The sequence below is a fragment of the Pelophylax lessonae genome, assembly GCF_965119305.1.
Source record: "Pelophylax lessonae genome assembly, chromosome: 5".
NCBI lineage: Eukaryota > Metazoa > Chordata > Amphibia > Anura > Ranidae > Pelophylax > Pelophylax lessonae.
The window spans coordinates 67,560,279-67,583,179 of record NC_138772.1 but is presented as its reverse complement, the minus strand read 5'-3'; the positions used below and the strand labels follow the sequence as shown (position 1 = coordinate 67,583,179).

The 22,901-nt window shown below is 43.3% G+C and overlaps 1 protein-coding gene across 1 annotated transcript in view; it reads right to left on the bottom strand.

Moving 5' to 3' along the window:
* The window catches only part of LOC309556055 (macrophage mannose receptor 1-like), a 256,698-nt gene that overhangs the window by 233,058 nt on the left and 739 nt on the right, over nt 1–22,901 (bottom strand). Inside the window, exon 2 of the mRNA XM_082258349.1 lies at nt 1,327–1,722. Within this exon, the coding sequence (XP_082114475.1) occupies nt 1,327–1,722 (396 nt within the window). The remainder of the gene's footprint in view (nt 1–1,326; nt 1,723–22,901) is intronic.

Sequence of the window (22,901 nt, the reverse complement as noted above, 5' to 3'; positions counted from 1 at the left end):
TTGCAGGATGTCTCCAACTTACAAGCCGACCTCATCATGGGCAACTATGAGGCAAGTGAGGTTTAATGTTAAAAAAAGTGTAAAGTTATGCACTTGGGGGCTAAGAATATGCATACATCATACATACTAGGATGAGTACAACTGGGGGAATCTATAGCGGAGAAGGATCTGGGGGTATTGGTAGACCATAGGGTTAATAAAACCATGGAAGGTTTCCAATGAGAGCAACGTCCTTTCTTGCATTAGGAAAGGTATGGACTCCAGAGAGAGATTTGCCCCTGTACAAATCATTAGTAAGACCTCATCTGGAATATGCAGTTCAGTTTTGGGCACCAGTTTTCAAAAAGGATATCGGGGAACTGGAGAAAGTGCAGAGAAGGGCAACCAAACTGATAAGAGGCATGGAGGAGCTCAGCTATGAGGATTGATTTGAGGAACTTAATTTATTCTATCTTGAGAAGAGGAGATTAAGGGGGATATTATCAACATGTACAAATACATAAGGGGTCCATATAGTGAACTTGGTGTTGAGTTATTCACTTTAAGGTCATCGCAGAGGACAAGGGGCCACTCTTTATGTCTAGGTGAAAAAAGATTTCATTTCCCAATACAAAAAGGTTTCTTCACAGTAAGAGCTGTGAAAATGTGGAATAGATTCCCTCCAGAGGTGGTTCTGGCCAGCTCAGGAGATTGCTTTTAAAAAAAGGCATGGATTCTTTCCTAGGTGTACATAATATAACTTGATACTAACCTTTATAGGTAAAGTTGATCCAGGGAATATCAGATTGCCTCTTAGGGGAGGAAACAATTTTTCCCCTGCTGTAGCAAATTGGATCATGCTTTTTTGCCTTCCTCTGGATCAACTGTGGGTATAGGATTGTGTATATGGGATTGTATGGTTGTTTTTTTTTTTTTATTATTGGTTGAACTAAATGGACTTGTGTCTTTTTTCAACCTGACTAACTATGTAACTATAAGTGGCCACGTATCTTCATGAGTGACCTGAGATTGAGTGATCTGCTTGGTATCTGGGACCCCTAACCCTCACCTCCTTGATTGTTCTACAATAAATCTGTAAAAAGGGAAAAGTGACTGGTGCCCAATATTCTTTCTAAGTTCCCCATGTAAGCCAAGGACCTGGGTAGAAATGCTGGCCTGCCTCTGGAGGTGGCACCATGCCTCTGGGGTGTCAGGGGTGCTAAATATTGAAAAGAAACATGGCAATTGTTTATTTCACACAGAGCTTTAGGTAAGTAATAGTCATTCAGTTAGATATACATTGATTATATAATTAGCCTGGAGTTGATCTTAAACAGAACACTTTACCTTCATAGGCCTTAACACATAAGTCATCAGGAGTTCCATAGATCTTCCATTGGCTCCTGCCTTCCAGTGCTTTAAGAATCACTACTTTTTCATTTGCCTTGCCATAGTTTAAGAACAAGTCTGCGCCCTGGATGCCAAACAAAGTGTCATTTTTACACTCCCATAGCTGAAGAGCATTAACACCATTGCATGGTAACAGGCTGACCACACTCATCTCACTTTTGGCGGACACCGTCAGGCACCGTGGCACCGCTACATTTATTAGCTGTTTTTTTGAGATCCATCTGAATTTTTGTGCATTATTGTCAGGCAAACAATCTGCGACCTTAATGATGTTGTTCTGAGCTTGTAAACATTTCTTGTAGTTTTCATTGTAGATTAAAAACGAGTCATATTCTGAAAAATAAGATTTGACAACAGCTAGATGTTATGAGTTTGTTAAAAGACATATACACAAATAATAGTACCATAGATATGGAGCTTGATAAGTTAAGTGATAGTATTTACATGCTGGCTTTGCATGTGTGCTGGCAGTTTACGAACTTTAAAATTAGGGCAGATTCACGTCACGTCAGATATAGGAAGAGATATATGCAGCTAAAATGATAAAGAACTTTTATTTTAAAAGCAGAGTTGCCTAACTACTGGTCATGAAGGCATTCATCACATTACAGGACCCACCAGGAGAATTTAATGGCCAAAAGAGTGGAGGCCAATATGAACTTTTGCAAGAGCCTAGTCAAGTCTGTATCTATACCCATCATTTTCAGATGTGATATTTCAACGACAATAGCCTGCTCTTTCTTATATTTATTTATTTCTTATATTTAATTTCTTGTAAGGAAATGTATTCGGTTTCTAATTGATTACATTGTTCTATGACCCTCAGTCTCATAAAAATTAAAGCTTGTCAAATTGCTGAAGTAGGCCGAGAGAAATGAGGGTGACACCATGTCTTACTTAGAGAGGTTGATTTACATACTTACATAGTTTGTGAGGTTGAAAAAATACACCAGTCCATGCAGTTCAACCTATGATGTGTGTGTGTGTGTGTTTGCAGTTAACAATACATAGTATACCCCTGTATGTTGTAGTCGTTAAGGTGCCCATCTAATAGTTTTTTAACTATCCATGCTCCCTAAAAATTACAGAAAGTTACCACACCAGCTCATCCTTAATTGATTAAGTAATAGCCCGTTTGGGCAAATCCCCAGCCTATATACCCTATCACCAGTTACCCAATACCTTTGGTCGGTGCTGTCCCAAGACCTTGTATTAACCACTTACCACAAAGTGACGTATCCCTACGTCGGCAGACTTTGCGGGGGTATACCGGGATGGTGCCTCTAGCTAGAGGCACTATCCCGATACCATGGTTTAGAGTCAACGGTCGGCTTTCTGTCGGTAACGACCGATGCGGCTCAGGAGCCGCTCGATCGTTACCCGGGTGAGCGGGAGGGGATGCCCCTCCCGCGCCTTCCGTGACTTTGCTCGGGGCTCCCTTCCCACCAGGAGCCCCGAGCACCCAGCCGGCACGTCCGCCGGCTGGATGGAGTCCCGATCAAAGCCGGGAGCGGCTTCGATTGGGTCTCCGATGACGTAACCCAGAGGCGGTGTCCATGACGTCACTTCCGGGTTACTGTGCTTCAAAAGGCGGCAAATTTAAAAAACGGCTGTATGCAAAAACGCCGTTTTTGGCGTTTTGCATTCATGGAAGTGTAGTGAAGGGGTCTAGGGTCTTTTAGACCCTCGATCCCTCCATAAAGAGTACCTGTCACTGCATATTGGTGTCACAAGGGATGTTTACATTGCTTGTGACAGCAATAAAAGTGATCAGATTTTTATTTTTTTTTAAAAACCTGTAATAAAGTTAAAAAAAATAAAAATAAATAGGAAAAAAAAACATTTTTAGCTGCCCCCGTCACCGTTAGCTCGTGCACAAAAAAAACGTATACGGAAGTCGAGCCGCGAATGAAATCGCTGTTCAAACCACACGTGAGGTATCGCCGCGATCGCCAGAGCGTGAGCAATATTTAAAAAAACTCCAACTCTAAACTGGTAACCGTTAAAAAAATTTAAAGCGTCGCCTATTGAGATCTCTATTGACCGTAGTTTGTCGCCATCCCACGGATGTGCGCAATTTTAAACCGTAACATTTTGGGTATCTGTTTACTCAGCGTGACATCATCTTTCACAATATACAAAAAAAATGGGCTAACTTTACTGTTTAGTGTTTTTTAAATGCAGTGAAATGTGATTTTTCAACATTTTTCCAAAAAAAGACCGCTGCGCAAATACCGCGTGACAAAAAATATTGCAATGACCGACATTTTATTCTCAAGAGTCTTTGCTAAAAAAATATATATAATGTTTGGGGGTTCTAAGTAGTTTTCTAGGAAAAAATACTATTTTTAACTTGTAAACAAAAAGTGTCCGAAATAGGGCTGGGGCTTAAGTGGTTAAGGCAAAAAAGGGGGTGAAGAGGGGGGAAAGGAAGGAAAGGGAAAGGGGAGGGGAAGGAAAAGGGTTGAGAAAGAGGGGGAGGGGAAAGAGAGGGGCAAGGAAAAGAAACCCCCCCAACCCACAAGTAGGTCATATATGGACACTCCGGTATTGATTCAGGTTATTTTTTAAATTGAAAATTTATACAAAACAAAGAGACCAATTATTACAAAAAAACCTTCACCAACAAGTAAAAATGACAATGTTGTCAGTATTTAAAAACAAATTTGGGAATAAGGCAGCTGCACATGCTTTACCCATCCATTTGCTCACTTGTCCATCACATCCACCCTCCAATAACAAAGTCCATGGTTGTAAGGAGTTATTACAATTGTAACTGGAGGTCTACCATGTGTGGGTAGGTGCAGTAGTGTTGGCAGGGGGGGGGGGGCTGACAGGGACTATAGCCCCGTGTTGGCCCCCAAAAAGCCCCGGGTCTCATATTCCTTTTTAAAATGATTAGCCCCGAAACACTCCCAAGGCCTGGGGTTGGTCGGGGCTAAATACCTCAGCATAACATCCATCCAGTGATTGGTTGGGCGGCCGCAAAGAAAGAGTGGAGCTGTCAAAATGAAGAATTGATGTTGGGGTGGGCGGGGCCGATATGTGGGGCTCCGCTCCCTTGTTCCAATTACCTTATAGACAAAGGTAGCGGCTAGTTCCTGCCCAGCAGAAGGACCCTGGTGATGTCAGCAGACCATGTGACTGTTTGGTCACATGGTACAGAGAATAACAGGAACTGGTTACAACACATGTGACTTCTCTGCGAGACAGGTATGTTCAAGGCTTTTATCTGCTTAAACTTTTGGAATACCTGCCAAGGAGTAGGACTGTCTCAAGGGGTGTCTCTGTGTGTATATGATGGGGGGATGTCTCTGTGTGTATATGAGGGGGGATGTCTCTGTGTGTATATGAGGGGGATGTCTCTGTGTGTATATGAGGGGGGGTGTCTCTGTGTGTATATGGGGGGGATGTCTCTGTATGTATATGAGGGGGGGATGTCTCTGTGTGTATATGAGGGGGGATGTCTCTGTGTGTATATGGAGGGGGGGATGTCTCTGTGTGTATATGAGGGGGGGTGTCTCTGTGTGTATATGAGGGGGGGTGTCTCTGTGTGTATATGAGGGGGGAATGTCTCTGTGTGTATATGGAGGGGGGGATGTCTCTGTGTGTATATGGAGGGGGGGATGTCTCTGTGTGTATATGGAGGGGGGGATGTCTCTGTGTGTATATGGAGGGGGGGATGTCTCTGTGTGTATATGGAGGGGGGATGTCTCTGTGTGTATATGAGGGGGGAATGTCTCTGTGTGTATATGGAGGGGGGGATGTCTCTGTGTGTATATGGAGGGGGGGTGTCTCTGTGTGTATATGGAGGGGGGGTGTCTCTGTGTGTATATGGAGGGGGAGGGATGTCTCTGTGTGTATATGAGGGGGGGATATCTCTGTGTGTATATGGGGGGGGGACGTCTCTGTGTGTATATGGGGGGAGGGGGGTGTCTCTGTGTGTATATGAGGGGGGGATGTCTCTGTGTGTGTATATGAGGGGGATGTCTCTGTGTGTATATGGAGGGGGGATGTCTATGTGTGTATATGGAGGGGGGGATGTCTCTGTGTGTATATGGAGGGGGGGTGTCTCTATGTGTATATGGAGGGGGAGGGATGTCTCTGTGTGTATATGAGGGGGGGGTGTCTCTGTGTGTATATGGGGGGGGGGAGGTCTCTGTGTGTATATGAGGGGATGGGGGTGTCTCTGTGTGTATATGAGGGGGGGATGTCTCTGTGTGTGTATATGAGGGGGGTGTCTCTGTGTGTGTATATGAGGGGGGGGTTGTCTCTGTGTATATGGAGTGGGGATGTCTCTGTGTGTGTATATGGAGGGGGGATGTCTCTGTGTGTATATGGAGGGGGGATGTCTCTGTATATATGGGGGGGGGTCACAGCCGCTGGCCAGGGAGGAAGCTGCCAGGGGGCAGGACCAATCTTACATCAACATTGCACCTCATGGCAAAGAACTCTCTGAGGATCTGAAAAAAAAGATTTTTTGCTGTACATAAAGATGGCCTAGGCTATAAGAAGATTGCCAAGACCCTGAAACAGAGTGGCAGCACGGTGGCCAAGATCATGCAGAAGTATAACAAGACATGTTCCACTCAGGCTAATGTCGACCAAAGAAGTTGAGTGCACATGCTCAGCGTCATATCCAGAGGTTGTATATTTGTGGAATAGGTTTTTGAGTGCTGCCAGAATTGCTGCAGAGGTTGAAGTGGTGTGTGGGGGGGGGGGGGGATTTCAGCCTGTCAGTGCTAAGACCATACGCCGCACACTGCATTAAATTGGTCTGCATGGCTTTCATCCCAGTAGGAAGCCTCTTCTAAAGATGATGCACAAGAATGCCCACAAACAGTTTGCTGAAGACAAGCAAACTAAGGACATGGATTACTGGAACCATGTCCTGTGGTCTGACGAGACCAAAATAAACTTAATTGGTTCAGATGGTGTCAAGCTTGTGTGGGGGCAACCAGGTGAGGAGTACAAAGGCAAGTGTGTCTTGCCTACAGTCAAGCATGGTGGCGGGAGTGTCATGGTCTGGGGCTGCATGAGTGCTGCAGCACTGGGAAGCTACAGTTCATTGAGGGAACCATGAATGCCAACATCTACTGTGACATACTGAAGCAGAGCATGATCCCCTTCCTTCGGAGACTGGGCCGCAGGGCAGTATTCCAACATGATAACGATCCCAAACAAACCTCGAAGATGACCACTGGCTTGCTGAAGAATCTGAGTGTAAAGGTGATGAATTGGCCAAGAATGTTACCAGACTTAAACCCTATTGAGCATCTGTGGGGCATCCTCAAACGGAAGGTGGAGGAGCGCAAGGTCTCTAACATCCACCAGCTCGGTGATGTCATCATGAAGGAATAGGAGAAGACTCCAGTGGCAACCTGTGAAGCTCTGGTGAACTCCATGCCCAAGAGGGTTAAAGCAGTGCTGGAAAAGAATGGTGGCCACACAAAATTTTGACACTTTGGGCCGAATTTGGACATTTTCACTTAGGGGTGTACTCGCTTTTGTTGCCAGCGGTTAATACATTAATGGCTGTGTGTTGAGTTATTTTGAGGGGACAGCAAATTTACACTGTTACAGTATACAAGTATATATATATATTTATTGCTAACCAAATCCCCTCCTATTCTGTTCTCTATTATCCTCCTTCATTTCTCAAAAACCAACCTCTGAGGTCCAGGTAGTTTTACTCCTAAGCTGTATCTCATGTCAGCCTCAAACACCCAGCATCTTCATATAATCCTCAGTTTTTTTTACATTTCAACCAGTCCCCCCATATGTTCACATATTTCCCACAAGAGTCCTTTGCTGTGGATATTGTATCTTCCATAGATCTCACCCAACCCGCCCTTACGTCCCAATCCCCTATACTCAGGGCTTCTGGCAATTGCCAGAATACCGGTATCAGGCTTTTAGCTGCATTCAATAAATGAGGCACCAGCATGTTTTTATATCCCATCCCCTTTTTCTTCTAAAAACTTGTATCTTTGTGCACTCCCACCACAAATGCACAAATGTTCTACATAAGCTATCCCGTATCCTTAATGTGTTCCTGGTCAATGTGCTTGTGTTATTGGCTAAATCCTGATATACCCGTGGAACCCAAACCATCTTTCCCAGATCTACCCTAATTTGTGCACACTCAATTCCCACCCAAACGCTTGACTTCCTTATTATGAATCTAGTCTGCTATTTGTGCTATAGAAATTGCCAGATAGTATTTTTGAAAAATCTGGCGCCGCTACCCCCCCCCCCCCCCAACCTTTTTTTATTTTGGTAATACTGTATACGTGATTCTGGGATGTTTATGTGCCCAATTTGTGCTTTAATACCATTGCTCTTAGCTTCCTGAAGTAAGCCTGGGGGAGGGTGATTGGGACAATTTGGAATATGTATATGAGCTTGGGGAGAATATTCATTTTTACTGCGTTTATTCTACCCAACCGTGAGAGGGGTCTGTATCTCAGGGAGTTCAGTTGTTCCTTCACCTTATTCAATATGGGTATGTAATTGGCTTTATACAGAGTCACTAGGGATCTCATTAATTGAATTCCAAGGCATCCCATTTCCTCTCTACACCATACAAAGGGACATTTAGTCTGGATTGCCTGTTGTTCTCTCTTTGGTATTGTGATGTTCAAAATCTCCAATTTAGCTATGTTGACTTTGAATTTTGATAGCTTCCCGTATCTCCTTAATTCCCCCAACACTCTTGGTAGTGTTAACCAAGGGTTAGAGATAAAAAATAGTACATCATCCACATATGCGGCTACCTTGTACTCCCTATTCCCCACTCGCACCCCTTTAATGTCTGAGCTTTTATGGATTGCTGCCAATAGAGGTTATAAGGCCAAAACAAACAGCATTGGGGAGAGGGGGCATCCTTGCCTATGTAGCTCGAAGAGGAAGGACAAACTGCCATTCACTATTTTTTTTGCCATTGGGTGACAATAGAAGGCAGAGATCCATCGCATCATCCTATCTCCGATGCCTAGGTACCTCAGAGTATCTAACATGGAGCTCCAATCGACCCTGTCGAAGGCCTTTTCGGCATCTCCTGACAGTAGCACGGCCAGAGTGCCCTTCTTTTTCACTTCATGGATCAAAAGAAGTGACTTAAGGCAGTTGTCCCTCCCCTCTCACCTACCTGGTCATTATGTATCCATCTTGGCAGTAAGGGTTTTAGTCTTTCTGCTATAGTTTTAGTGAAGATTTTTATGTCTGCGTTTAAAAGGGAAATTGGTCTGTAGCTTGTCAGTGCCATGGGGGTCTTTCCCTTCCTTCAAAATGAGAGTTATGTAAGGGAGCAGAGACTCTTCTCTTGAGTTCTCTCCTTTCCCCACTGTATTGAAATATGTACATCATTTAGGGACTAAAACCTTTTGAAACCTTTTATAATACATAATAGAATACCCAGCAGAGCCCGGGCTCTTACCCAGGGTGATATACTTTATTGCCCACCCCATGTGTAAATGGGGCCCTTAAGTCCTCTTGCTCTTCCCTAGGTAACCTTGGGAGATCAAGCTCCCACAGATATTCCCATACAGCCGGATCTAACTTTCTACTTTCCCTACCTTCCCCTTTCAGCCTAACATTATAAAGCTGACTATAGTATGAGTGAAATGCCTGAGTGATATTTGGGGATTAATGTACTATTTCCCGTTCTCTTTTTTAATCTTGAAGATATAGAATGTGGTTTTTTTTTCTCCCTTACTGCTTTTGCTAGCCATTTCCCGGGTTTATTTCCCCATTGGTATTTTTTTTTTCATAGCTACATGAAATGCGTTTTTTGTCTCCTGCTCTATAAGTGCCGTCAGTTACCCTCTCTTCTCAATTAGTTCTCACTGCTCTGGGATGCCATTGGGTCTAGTCCGTTGTTCAAAAATGTGGATCTCCCTAAGTAACTGGTTCTTCCTCTCCTTCTTTTCCCTCTTTCTTTGTGTCCCAATGCCTATTAATATCCCCCGTATATAAGCCAGTGAAATCTCTGGTGTATCATTAATAGCAAAAAAGCTCTCTGATTACTTTTCCACCGTCTCAATTATCTTAGGGTCCTAAATGAGCGAGTCATTCAGTTTCCAGGGCCTTTCTCTGGGTGCTGCTCTTAGTAAATCTAACTGGGCCATCACTGGGGCATGGTCAGAGAGTGCAGTGGGCTTAATGGTGCATCCATGAGGGAAGTAAATAGTTGATGCTCTATTAAAATATAATCAATCCTGAAAAAGGAGCCATGTATTGAGGAATAACACGTATAATCTCTTAGTTTTGGGTGTCTGACCCTCCAAGCATCCACCAACTGACATTCCTCCAGTAAACTTCTAATTTCACTCTGCTGTTGTAGTGGGAGATGAGAAAGCCCCGTCAATGAGTCCACACATGGGTCCAACCCCATGGTAAGGTCTCCCACTACAATAAGCATCCCTTCTTTAAATATCATCAACTTTTTCAGGGTTTTTCTCAGGAACTTATTTGGCTTTTTATTAGGGGAGTAAATGTTTGCAAAAGTACACTCCATATCAAATAGTTTTTCCTTATGTAGCACTGCCCCCTTGGGGTTGCTGGTTTTTAACACTTTTGGATTACCCTGGGTTACCCGTAGCAACTGCATGCAGAAATCTTAAAACTTTACGTTCGGCTCAATCAATGATCAGTCTAGGGGTTGATGTTTTTGTTGTTTTTATTTTATATTGGGATGGGAGAAGGGATGAATGGGATACTCCAACACTTGAACTATTCACAATTCTGAGGACTTCTAACTTGAGAATGCGGAAAGGCCGCTACTTCATCCTGCCACTGGATGAATCTGAGGTAAATATTCCTTCTGGTATTTCTCTTCAGGGCACTCACCTAGTACCCCCTTTCCTTCATCAGCTGACACCCGTCCACTCACTACACTACTCCGGAGTGGTACCCTTCCTGGGCAGACCCTTAGGCAAGATCCTCTGTACTCACGATACTGCTTTCCAGATTCTCGCAGTGCCTCAACTCCTCCAGTCAGCTCTCCTGCACCTCTGGGCTTAGCTCCACTCCTCTGGCTCACCAGGCCGACTGTCTGTGACCACACACCAACTACTTCAGAAGAGGAGGCAGCCGCCACCCTCCTTTTGGGACTCTGCTTCCCGCCAAAGACCTCATGCACCTGTGCCCCTGGCTTTTTATACTACACCCCACAGTGCACTGAGACAGCAGTCTGTGCCAATCCCTGGGGCTGTATCAAAGCCCTGTGTCCTCAATGGCCAGGTTTCCTCCACTGTCCAATGTGCCTCCCCATTGGGCACAGTGGGGACACTCCCCCAGACCATATGAATCACACACTGGGCACATTGAGCAGACCTAACTCACAGATCCTGCTCCCTGTTAAGCAGAGTGCAATATAGAATTTACCTGTTGCTCCTCTGATAGGCAGACAGAGCCAAAAACTATACTCACTCTCTAGCACCTACCTAGGAGGGTGCTACACTTAATAAACAGAAACCTCCCCTCGGGATCTGCCAGCTGCTCCTTTAGCGTGAACAAGGGGCTTTTGTCGAATCCAATCGCCACTCCTCGTGAGTGACTCGAAACAGAGTTACCAAAAAAACAACATAGGGAAAAGGCGGGATGACAATTTAATCCCTGAGGAATGTGTGATATGTGTTTCTTGTAAACAGGCCACTCCTGTCCCATAATGATGCAGTTCTTTAGTTACCTTATGCCTTTTGCTAGGTGTATTCCAACCCCTAACATTATATGATATTAGATAGATTAACCAAAGCCATGGGGAGCCACAGGAGCAGCTAACATATCCTTTTCCCGGAGAGAGGTCCTGTATGAAGAGGAAGAGAGAGAGAAAAAAAAAAGAAACCCCCACCCAACACCCTTCCCAAGAGGTTAACCCCCTCTGAAAGGCTGGACAATTGTCCAGATCTTATTCCTTGTACGAACCTTGTGTCGCCTCCCATCCATACCTTCCCAGGGGGCAACCACTCCGACACTCTGACCCAACCCCACCCGTTGGATCAACAAGCCCTCCAGCCCTCTCCTCCCCACCACCACCCCAAGAAGGAAAAAGGGATGGGAGAAGAGATGAGAGAGGAGGGGGGAGAGGGAGGAAGGACAAAAGATAACGTCATGTTCCCTCCCCCCTCCCCCACTCGCCCCCCCTCCTCCCCCTCATCCTCCTACTCTCCCCTCCTTCCTAACGCTCCTCTCTCCACCCAAGACCACCACTCCTCCCTCAACATGATTGGCCCGTCCCAGCCCGGGAGTGGTAGATTCAATTTCTTGCAGAATTCTCCCAAATCTTCTGGGAATCTCAAAACCTCCTTGCGGCCGTCTTTTTTCCCTTTGAGGCAGGGCGAGAAACGCCAACGACAGGAGATATTGGAAGCTCGCAGCTGATCTATCAGGGGTTTAAGAAGTCTCCTTCTTGCTAGAGTTTCGGCTGACAGATCAGTGTATAGCTGTAGATTTACTCCCTCAAGAGTAATCCCTGAGGCATTCTGGGCTTTTTCCATAAGTGTCATCTTTTCTTCTACATAGTAAAACCTCACGATCACATCTCTTAGGGCGCCCCCACCCTGGCTTTGATATCCTCCCACCTTGTGCACTCGTGTCGATTTTTAAGGTTTCTGGGGGATTCTTTCCCAGCATAGGATTAAAGAGACCCCGCACTAATGTGATCAGGTCTTCCTCCTCCTGTTTCTCTGGTAAGCCATTAATTTGCATATTTTTCATTCGACTTCGATTCTCCTGGTCTTCTAATTTACATAGTAGGGAACGATTAGCTCTCTGCAGTAGCTTCATCTGTTTGCTCAGATCATCCAGTAATCGGTCATGTACATTTATTCTCCTCTCCACTTCCTCCACACGGCAGAGTACCTGTCCAGTATCTGCCCAGACTGCTGCTATAGCCAATTTCAACGATGTTTCCATTTTAGCAAGCAGTCCCGCTAATGCTTCTTTAATAAGAGGTAGGCTTGCTTGGGGATCCTTCAGGCCGCCATCTCCTTCTGCTGCTAAGACTGAACTCTCCCCTTTAGAGCCCCCACTTTGCGCCTTAGGTCCCCCTTGAGGGGCCCCTCCAGTACTTTTTGGTCTAATTGCCCCTAGGCCGTTGATCCTCCTCACTGAAAGCTCCTCTGTTATAGGTCTTTGCTTTCCCATCCCAGTCCGCCTTGGAGCCCATTGTCTAGGGCTATCAAGCCTTTCTTCCACCATACTGGTCTCTGCTGTCATATATCGCTGTATGCCTCCTGGGCTAGGGGTGGGTTGGATTACTTTGCTGGCTTTTGATTTGCCTCTCATCCTTGGCCCCAGATGGTATCAACTGTAAGGTGAGGAGTGGAGGACCCAAAAATAAAAGGATGCCTAGGCAACAAAGAAAATAATTACCACCAGGAAAAAGTGGTAAAGTGCCGATGATGGACAGTTTAATATTCAAAGCAATATGGCACGGCCTGACAGAGGTCAAAAATAAGCTCAGTCCCTTTAAGTCAAGAAGTGGAGCTTACAACTAAGCACATAAGTGAAATGGCTATAGAGTATACAGCAGTCAGGCAAAGTATACAGCAGCAGGGGGCCCTCTGTTAATTGTTATAGGAGGACATTTCTCTCTGAAACAGTCCTTTCCCTTAAACTAGTTCAGGGGTCTTCACCCTGGCCTTTGCCCCTCAGAAAGCTCTCTCTGACAGCTTTACCCAAGTCTACCTGAAGGCAGGCTTACCACTTCTGATCCTTCAGTGTGGGGTGATTAGGTCTCCTCTTCATCCACAGCTTCCACCAGTGGGGGTGGAGGGGAATCCGGTAACCCATGCGGCGGTGAGGGGATCAGATGGACCAGGGCCAAGGTGGATCAGAGGCTCGGGTTCCAGCAGCACACTGAAGGGAGCCGTCTCTCTTCGGTGTGGGCCGTGGAGTGCATCGGGCAGCAGCGTAGTTTGGGCAGCGGCTTGCCTACTCCAGAATGGGTGTGAGCGTCATCATGCCTGAGCTCCTCCCCCTCTTACATTTCCCTTTGTATTCTTTGTAGTGCTGGAATGCTGCCAATGACCCCTCTGGTTTGCATTTCTTGAAGGCCTTTTCTTTTGTTTTTATATGCATTTTTCCATTGGAGTTTAGCCACCCAGGGTTTATTTTAGCTCTTTTAAATGTATTCCCTGTCAGAATGCACTGGCCAATACCTTTATTAGGAATGTACATAAAGCACACCCATTTTTCCCCAGTGTTTTTGTTCCCAGGATTCTATCCCATTTAATATCGTCTAGCATAGAGCGAAGTTTAGGGAAATTGTCTCTTTTGAAGTTCAGTGTCTATGTATTACCCTTATGTTTCCCATTTCTGTGATTTATACTTAAACTAATTGACCTATGGTCACTGTTTTCTAAGTTGCCCCTTATTTCTACATCCGCAATCAGGTCTGTTTTATTCATAATTAGTCGGTCTAGTAACGCATTGTTTCTCGTTGGTGCGTTCACCAACTGACCCATGAAGTTGTCCTGCAAAACTTTTAGGAAATGGCAAGCCTTATACGAATGTGCGGTTCCTTCTGCCCAGTCTATATCTGGATAAATAAAATCCCCCATTATAATGACATTTCCCATCCTTGCTGCCATTCCAAGCTGTGATAGGAGGTCCGCCTCCCCCTCCTCCCTCTGGTTGGGGGTGAGGGGGGTGCCTATACTATACCCTTGTTAGATATTATGAGGCTGCAGTTTGGATTTGTCAACTTACCTACCTTGGGCTTTGGATCTCTGGTCACCCTACCACTAATGCCTCCAATATTGCCTGCTTGAACCTTGTTCCCCGCAGGCTAGCTCTACATCTGGACCCCCCATCACCTAGTTTAAAAGCCCCTATAACTTTTTGGCCATCTTCTCTCCCAGTACAGCTGCACCCTTCCCATTTAGGTGTAGTCTGTCCCTTTTAAAGAGCCAGAAACCGAATGAAAAGTCAGCCCAGTTCTTGAGGAACCCCTCCTTTCTACACTAGTTCCTCAGCCACTTATTAACTTCCCTAATTTCCCGCTGCCTCTCTGGTGTTGCTCAAGGTACAGGTTGTATTTCCAAGAATACTACCTTGGAGGTCCTACTCCTCAATTTAGCTCCTAAGTCCCTGAAATAGTTTTTTAGGACTCTCCACCTTCCTCTAACTTTGCCATTGGTACCCACATGTACCATGTCAGCTGGGTCCTCCCCAGCCCCACCCAATAATCTGTCCAACAGATCTGTGATGTGCCGAACCCGAGCGCCCAGTAAACAGCATACTGTTCAGCGCTTACGGTCTTTGGGACAGAATGCCCTCTCTGTCCTTCTTTTTTTTCTGTCCTTCTAATAATTGAGTCCCCTACCACCAGAATCTGTCTTTCCTTACCCTTAGCCTCTCTCCCACCCTTACTGGAGAAGTTATTCCCCTGGCAGCTTGGGGCGTTGCTCTGCTCCAGCAATGCAGGTCCCTGACTGCTTTTTCCAACATCACGCAACAGGGCGTATTTATTGGGATGTTCCAGCCCAGGACCGGCCTCCTTGACTCTTTCCCCTCTACCCTTCCTAACAGTAACCCAACTACTCTGCTCTGGTGCCTGATCCCTTGTATCATTCTCCACCCGCCTTTGTGCAGACACATGCCGGGTAAGTTCCCAACTCTCTTTTAGTATTGAGATTCTTCTCAGTGTTGCCAGTTGCTTCCCTAGATTCAGGACCTGAGCTTCCAGGGAAGCAACATGCTTACATTTTGTGCAGCTGTATTCGCCCTCGATCGGATGATCAAGGAACGCATACATGCAACAAGATGTGCAAGAGTCGCATCTCCACACACACACAAAACATCGTTGTTTGATTAGTAAGTGAATGTGTTTTTTAAATTAACTATATTTTACTAGTACACTATGGGCTATTGGCATTGATTGTCTTTCCATTGTAACAACACAAACCTGATGAGCACGGATCCGGAGGGAGAGACCCGGACACCAATTTATTTATCAACATTATATATTGAAACTGTGGATTCAGAGAACTCTTAATAGAAGTGTGCTTTTAAACACAGCTTATTTATATAACTAAATCTAAGCACACATGGGTATGCTTCTTCATACAGACCCCCCTAAGCATGTACTCTCTTCTTTATATGGATTACTGATTATGGCCTTTAGCCCAGAATTCCTTTTCTACACTAGGGTGTGGGAACGGGAACTCGGGCATGCTTTATCCCCTTTGGACTGGCATAAATGCTTTGTTTTAACCCATGGATTTTCTGTGGATATTAGGATTCAAGAAAAGGGGTTTAAACTACTAACAAGATGGTATCGATGCTCGGCTACTATCAAATATATCGATTCTACAGCGTCCGAGGTATGTTGGAGATGTTCCTCAGATAGGGGCACAATGCTACATATATGGTGGCACTGCCACCAAATCCTGAAGTTATGGGAAAATGTTTTTGTTTTGTACTGCAGGTTGACAGAGACCACAATGACTCCTTCCCCTGAGATATCTCTGTTATCCTTGATACCGGGACCTCTATGGTTAGTTAAATTAGATATCCTACGCCATTTTTTGGCTGCTATGAGAAATGTGATCCCTAGATACTGGAGACAATCAGAAGTGCCCTCTCTGATGGAGTGGGCGACAGAGGTGGATAAAATTAAAGCCTTGGAACGTTTACTTGCGCAAGAACTTGATGATTTGAAACGTTTCGCGAATACTTGGTCCGTGTGGGCTGAATTTCGGGATTCAGCCGAGTTTGTCAAATGGGTCACTGATCTATCATCATAGCGGAGTGCGTACTTTCTGTGCATATTTTTTGTGTTTTTTTTATTATTCTTATTTATTTATTTCTAATTATATATTTTTTTCTTTTTTTCTTTTTCCCCCTGTTCGGTCAAGAGTGTTTTACATCATGTCATTAACCGGTTGCCGACCGCCGCATGACTATATACTGCGGCGGTCAGCCCCGGCCAGGCAGAGTGACATATGGATATGTCACTCGCCTGTCACTGACTTGCGAGCCTATTGCGGGCGGGCGGGCGCGCGCCCGCCGAGGCGCGCGCCCGCCGCGGCTCGTTCACAGACAAGTCAGTGCGTGTGTCTGGCGGACTCGGTGTCCGCCGGTCACACTACGATCACTCCTGTGAAGGGAGAAAGGCGGAGCGGCTTATGTAAACAAGCCGCCCGTCATTCTCCCTGGTGTAAAAATGAAGATCTGACGGTTCTACTATGTAGAACCGTTGATCTTTGCTTTTACAGCAATAGCCATGTCCCTGCACAGTTAGAAACACGCCCCTAGGACACACTTAACCCCTCCCTGTCCAATAAAGTTAACTCCTTCCCTGCCAGTGTCATTTTTGCAGTAACAGTGCATATATATATATATATATATAGATAGATATATATAGCACTGATTACTGCAGTAATGTCACTGGTACCCCCAAAAGTGTCAAAAATATCAGTCAAGGGTCCGATCTGTCCGCCGCAATGTCGCAGTACCGCAAAAAAAAATCGCAGATCGCCGCCATTACTCGTTAAAAAAAAAAACAAAAATGACAAAAATCTTTCCCTTTGTTAGTAAACGCGATAACTTTTGCGCAAACCAATCAAAATACGCTTTTTGCGATTTTTTTTACCAAACATATGTAGCGTAAAACAATTTGGCCGAAAATGTTAAAAAATTTTGATTTTTAAATTTTTTTGGGGGGGAATTTCATATAAAAAAATGTGAAAAATATTGTTATTTTTGCAAAAATTACGCTCTTTTTTTGTTTAGAGCGCATGATCAAAAAATCGCACAGGTGATGAAATACCACCAAAAGAAAGCTCTGTTTGTGGGAAAAAAAGGACGTGAAATTCGTTTAGGTACAGCGTCGCACGACCGCGCAATTGTCAGTCAAAGTCACGCAGTAAAAAATCGCAAAAAACCCCCTGGTCTTTTAGCAGCCAAATCCTCCGGGGCTTAAGTGGTTAAGCCAACTAAGACATTTTGACATATTTGTAAATCAGGATTAAGTGATATACTCAGAGAAGTATTTAGTTATGGGATTATAATTATGATATGAGTTGGTCTTACTACAATATATTAAGGTTTTGTAAGATAAAGTACTCTATGTAGCTATAATGTTTGATAGATATTAAATGTTTGATATCTATGTTTCTAACATTAACATGAAATACTTGGTATTATGTTACGTAGTATTAAGTAAGATGGTTCTGGAGAGAATTTTTGTCTTCCCTTTTTTCTTGTGTTTACTTGTATTTTCTAATAAAAATAAGATTGAAAACAAAAAAAAAAATCTAAGCACACAGTCACTTTAGAGATCAAACACAAATATAATTTTACACCCATTTGGAGCACACGGATGTTTTTATTAGGAAATATTTAAGATTCCATCAAAGACTTTTTAGATCATATCTTTGTTAGAATAGTATTTAGATTGTGTACTAATTGTAGCACAGTTGTGAGGATACCAACTATCGGTATAGAGCAGCGCCAAAACCCACTAATTTCTGATTTTATTACCTACTTTCCTCAGGGGAAGGAGACGGGTGGGCAGCAGCTCCATTTTTTATTTATTTATTCTTGTATATTATCATACCTATACCTTTTGCGCAGGATTAAAATCCAATTATTTTACCAGTTACCAGTTATTGCCACTTTACTTGGTCCTATGGATTTGGGAATTTATCATTTTTCCAGCACATATGCAGTACACAGTTGCTTTACCAAGTTCCACAGCTTCCCCATTCATTGGATCTGTATCCCTTACAGGTGTCAAACTCAGTTCATCAGCATTATGGTTGTCCTCAAAGGGCCGGCTGTATATGTAAGACTAGATGCCCAAAGCTCCCCCACCATCAGAAGTCAAGAGTCCCCCACCATTCCTCACATCACAGTGCACCCCCCCCCCCCTTATCATGTGCTGATGCCAGAAAGAAGCTGGGGGCAAAGCTGGGAAGCAGAAAGTGCATGGTCTGGAGAAGGACCAAAAGAGGTCTAGAGTCAGCAGCTGGACTCTGCTAAATGCTGAGACCAGGGGAGGCAGAGATGAAGGGGTACTATGATTGCACAGAGAAGCACAGGATCTGCTTTAGTTCTATACTCCTCCCTGCTGCTGACTGCTGAGACAAGGTGGGGACAGAGACGAGGGAGTGCAAAAGCTGCAGGAGAGGTACGAGGGCCACATGATATGGCCTGGAGGGTCGGATTCTGCCCCCGGCCTTGTGTTCGGTACATGTGCATTATAAAGCTGGCCATACACTACTAGAATTTGGTTCTAAATTTTTCATTTTCAGAACATTCAGAAGCAGTATAGAATTTATTTTCTTAAAACAAAATAATTTCTAGCAGCGAAGGTGGTTTTCATTTGCAAAATTCCATCCATACCAAAACTGAAACTTACAAGCAAATTCAATTTTCAAGTACTTTCAAAAAACATGCATCAGGTCTCTATTGGCATTATCAAAATCTACTGATGAGATTTTTCATACAAACGACTTAAAAATCTACCACTGTATGGCCATCAGTATGTTGCCAGACCATTTTGTTTTATATGTGGTTCTTGATGCTAAGTACCTGATTAAGAGCCTAACTATGAATTTATAACTTCAAGAGTGTTATCCCTTGCCTGTTCATCCTGTGGTCCTGTCTGTTTTTCCTATTTGTTGTTACTTTAGCTGTTTTACCAACTTTATCTTGTCTTCTGAAAGGGTAACTTTGTTATGGAGACCCCTGTTACTGTCCTAAAAGATCTGTTGACCATGCTCCTGTCTACGAATTTGCTATTGCTCTTTGACAATATTGTTACTGACAACGGCTTGGCTCCTGACCACAACAATTGCTCATCCAGTACCATGCCATCATCATCAGACTACTGACAGACTACTGACTTATGAAACTGGTTGTTAATGTCAGAGCTTTCACTAACTCTATCCTGATTTTTAGGTACTCAATCTGTGCTTACTACCCCTAACAGTCCATATAGGTGAATATGAAATCATTAATATATTTTAATGCAGCTTGAAAATGTCATATAAAATTAGTGCAATTCATTTTAAATGTGAAGAAAGTTCTTGAGTAAAATCAGGTCACACTTGTTCACACAAAAAGTGATGTGCCCAAAACATGCTGTACACAAGTCTTAACTTTGGTGTATCACACTTAAAAACAGTGCTCAAACTCCTTGCCGGTTAATTGATCTCCAGATTATAAGAGATCAATAGCACATAGGAAATAGTAATGCCACAGCCTCAGTCACGACAGATACCCGAGTATCAGCATCCAGCAAAATGACCACATCTGCACCCTGAAGCAGAAATGGAGGTAAAATGTATAGATCATAATCAAAGAAGTTTGAGCACTATTTGGGTGTGATACATCAAAGTTAACACTTGTGGGTAGCGTGTTTTAAGCACATCACTTGCCACGTGAACAAGTTTGATTCGATTTTACTCAATAACTTCCTGCACATTTAAAGGGACTTGCATTCACTTTATATGAAGTTTTCGGCTACACAATGTATTGTTAATTTCATATTCACTCATATACTGTGCTGAGTTTTTGTTGTTACCGTGTGCACTTACCAAGCAATATTTATTTATGAATTGTGCAGATTTTTATATAATTTCCTGTATGACTTGATCAATATTTTAAATGAATAGCACAGTTATTTTTTTCTATTTAGAATTTTTTGATCCTGTATTTTGTGGATGTTTAATGTGCTGCTGTTCCCTTGTAAGTATACCGAGCACAAGATAATTTTTTGTTTTTTTAATTAATAGCTTAATGAAGAGGTCTAGCATAGCCTACTAACTGCAACAGATGGCAGCACATTACATCTAGATACTAAAGTGGGGTACACACTATAAGAAAATCGGGCCAACGATTGTCCGATTTTCCTCGTTGTTTCACAGCAAATCGGATCCAATGAAAGAATTTTCTTACGAAAATTCGTATGAAAATTCTTCTACGACAAAGGCTTTTTTTGTTGTTTATTGTTTCTGATCATGCGCAGTCTTTCTTTTCTGATTTTTCTTGTACAAAAATCGTACGAAAACGGTACACATTAAACAAAAATCATTTGTTTTTTCCCGTACGGAAAATTTTTTGGAGTTTGTCCCTTCGAGAACTTTCCTAAGAAAATTCTGAATCATCTGTGGAAAGTTCTGTACACACTATACGAAAATCGTACGAAAATAGTGTTTACGAGCCTTAACACTCGGTGGTTAAACACTTTGGTGTTGGTTTACTAAAGGCAAATAGACTGTGCAAAGTGCAGTTGCTCCAGAGCTTAGTAAATGATCAAAGCTCTGCTGACTTCCCTCATCCAATCATCTGCAAGCAAAAATTCAGTTTTTTTTTTTCTTGCATGTGATTGAGTATTCTTTGCAAAGTGAAGATTTACCTAATTAACTAAGCTCTGCCTTTAGTAAATCAACCCACTTTTTTGTTTTCATTAGAGGAAAGTTCAGGTGTTCCAAGTACACATAAGTATACCCCTAAAGCTGTAGTAAAGCAATTGCCTTACAGGTGTTTTTTTAAACTGCCATGGTTTACTACCACTTTAAATTTGGTATATCTGATCACCTTGAAGCCATAAAAATTTACATTTAACCTCCCTGGCAGTATGATTATGTCAGGAATTACATACCAAAAGCGGTACAATTGTTTTCATGGAAATTTGGCGTTATGTATTATAGGCCTACAATTCTTAGTAATTACTGACTTAAACCTGACCAAAACAAGACTCTAGTAGACATCCCAGATGTGATAAATTTGAAACACAAACACGTGAATTATAATCGAATCAATAATATTATTTTATTATTTAATATATAATATATATAATAAAATTATATTATTGATTAGATTATAATTCATGCATTATATATTATAGATATATGTGTGTGTATATATATATATATAATATATAACGCATGAATTATAATTGAATCAATAATATAATTTTATATACGTATATATATATATGTGTGTGTGTGCATATATATATATATATATATATATATATATATATATATATATATATATATATATATATATACCGGTGTGTATATATATATATATATATATTCATATATGCATATATATATATATGCATATATATATATATATATATATATATAATACAAAATGTGTTTTGTGTTTTGTGCAACGTTTTTTTTTTTTGAATTTCCCTCCCTAGTTCCGCTCCCATGTAGCATTGCTGCTGCAGGGAACGGAACTAGGAAGTGATCAGACCGACGGAGGACGGAGGAGCGGCGGGACTCTCGGCTGGCGATCTCAGCAATGAGAGATCATCGCTGGATCGCCAGGATAAGGTAAGAGAACACCGCTGCGCTCTCTGCAATCCACCCCGAGCGTGACTCGGGGTTACCGCTCCTGATATGAAAAACCAACCCCGAGTCACGCTCGGGATTACCGCCTAGGAGGTTAAGGCCTCGTTCACACGGGCTCTCCGTTTTTGTAGTCCGTTCAGTCACTTTTTTTTTTTTGTTTACAGACACGGATGACACTTGTGTCATCCGGTCCGTATGTCCGCATATCATCCCATCCGTGTATGTCTATGGGATTGCGGATGTCAGCGGATGAGATTCGATTTTGCGTCCTTTCCGTTTTTTAAACGGAAGAAAAATAGGGTTCTGTTCCGTTCCAAAAAACGGAACAGAACTGAAAAGACGCAAATCGTAATCGCAATCCCATTGACATGCATTATGTCCGTATATCACCCGCAAATGGATGGGGTGATATACGGACATACGGAACGCCCGTGTGAAAGAGGCCTAATAAAAGTATTGTTTTTAAGAAACAGGTAGCCTAACCAAGCCACAGTTAGTTCACACAAAGCTCTTTATCCATTTAAAAATGTATTTCATAAGCTCAGAGCTGGCCCAAGACATTGTGCTGCCTGGGTCCAAGAATGAAATGCTGCCCCCCTCCCAAAACAAAAAAAAAATCACGCCCAACAAAAGGCCCCCACATCCATTATTTTATATAAATATAACATTTAGAAAATATTATACACTATATTATATACTGTTATCTTCTTCCATAACTCACCACAGGACTGGTCCACCAAACACCCACTGTCTGTCAATCCTGTGTCTGTCGTGCCCACGGCCCTGGAAGATCCAGCCTGCCCTGCGTGAGGTAGAGTGCGCTGATGTCTGACGTCATTGGGCACACCACACTCACGCGAGGGACGTTCCTCGTAGGAAACACTCCGCCTCCACATACTCATCAGTTTGCACTACAGGCAGCAGTATGAGATGGGGAAATGCCGTCCGTAACGCCCCACAAACTTATGACACACAAAAGTGCTGGAAAAAAAATTTTGGGAGTCAATATGCCGCCCCTCTCCAAGTGCTGCCTGGGTCCAATGGACCCAGTGGGACCCATGGAAGGGCCGGCCCTGCATACGTTGATTGTATACACGGCAGTCTGATTGTGCAAACTCCTTTAGATCTACCAGCAACAATGTAAGTTCTTGCCCATTGGGACACAACTAAAATAGAATGTTTGGGAAA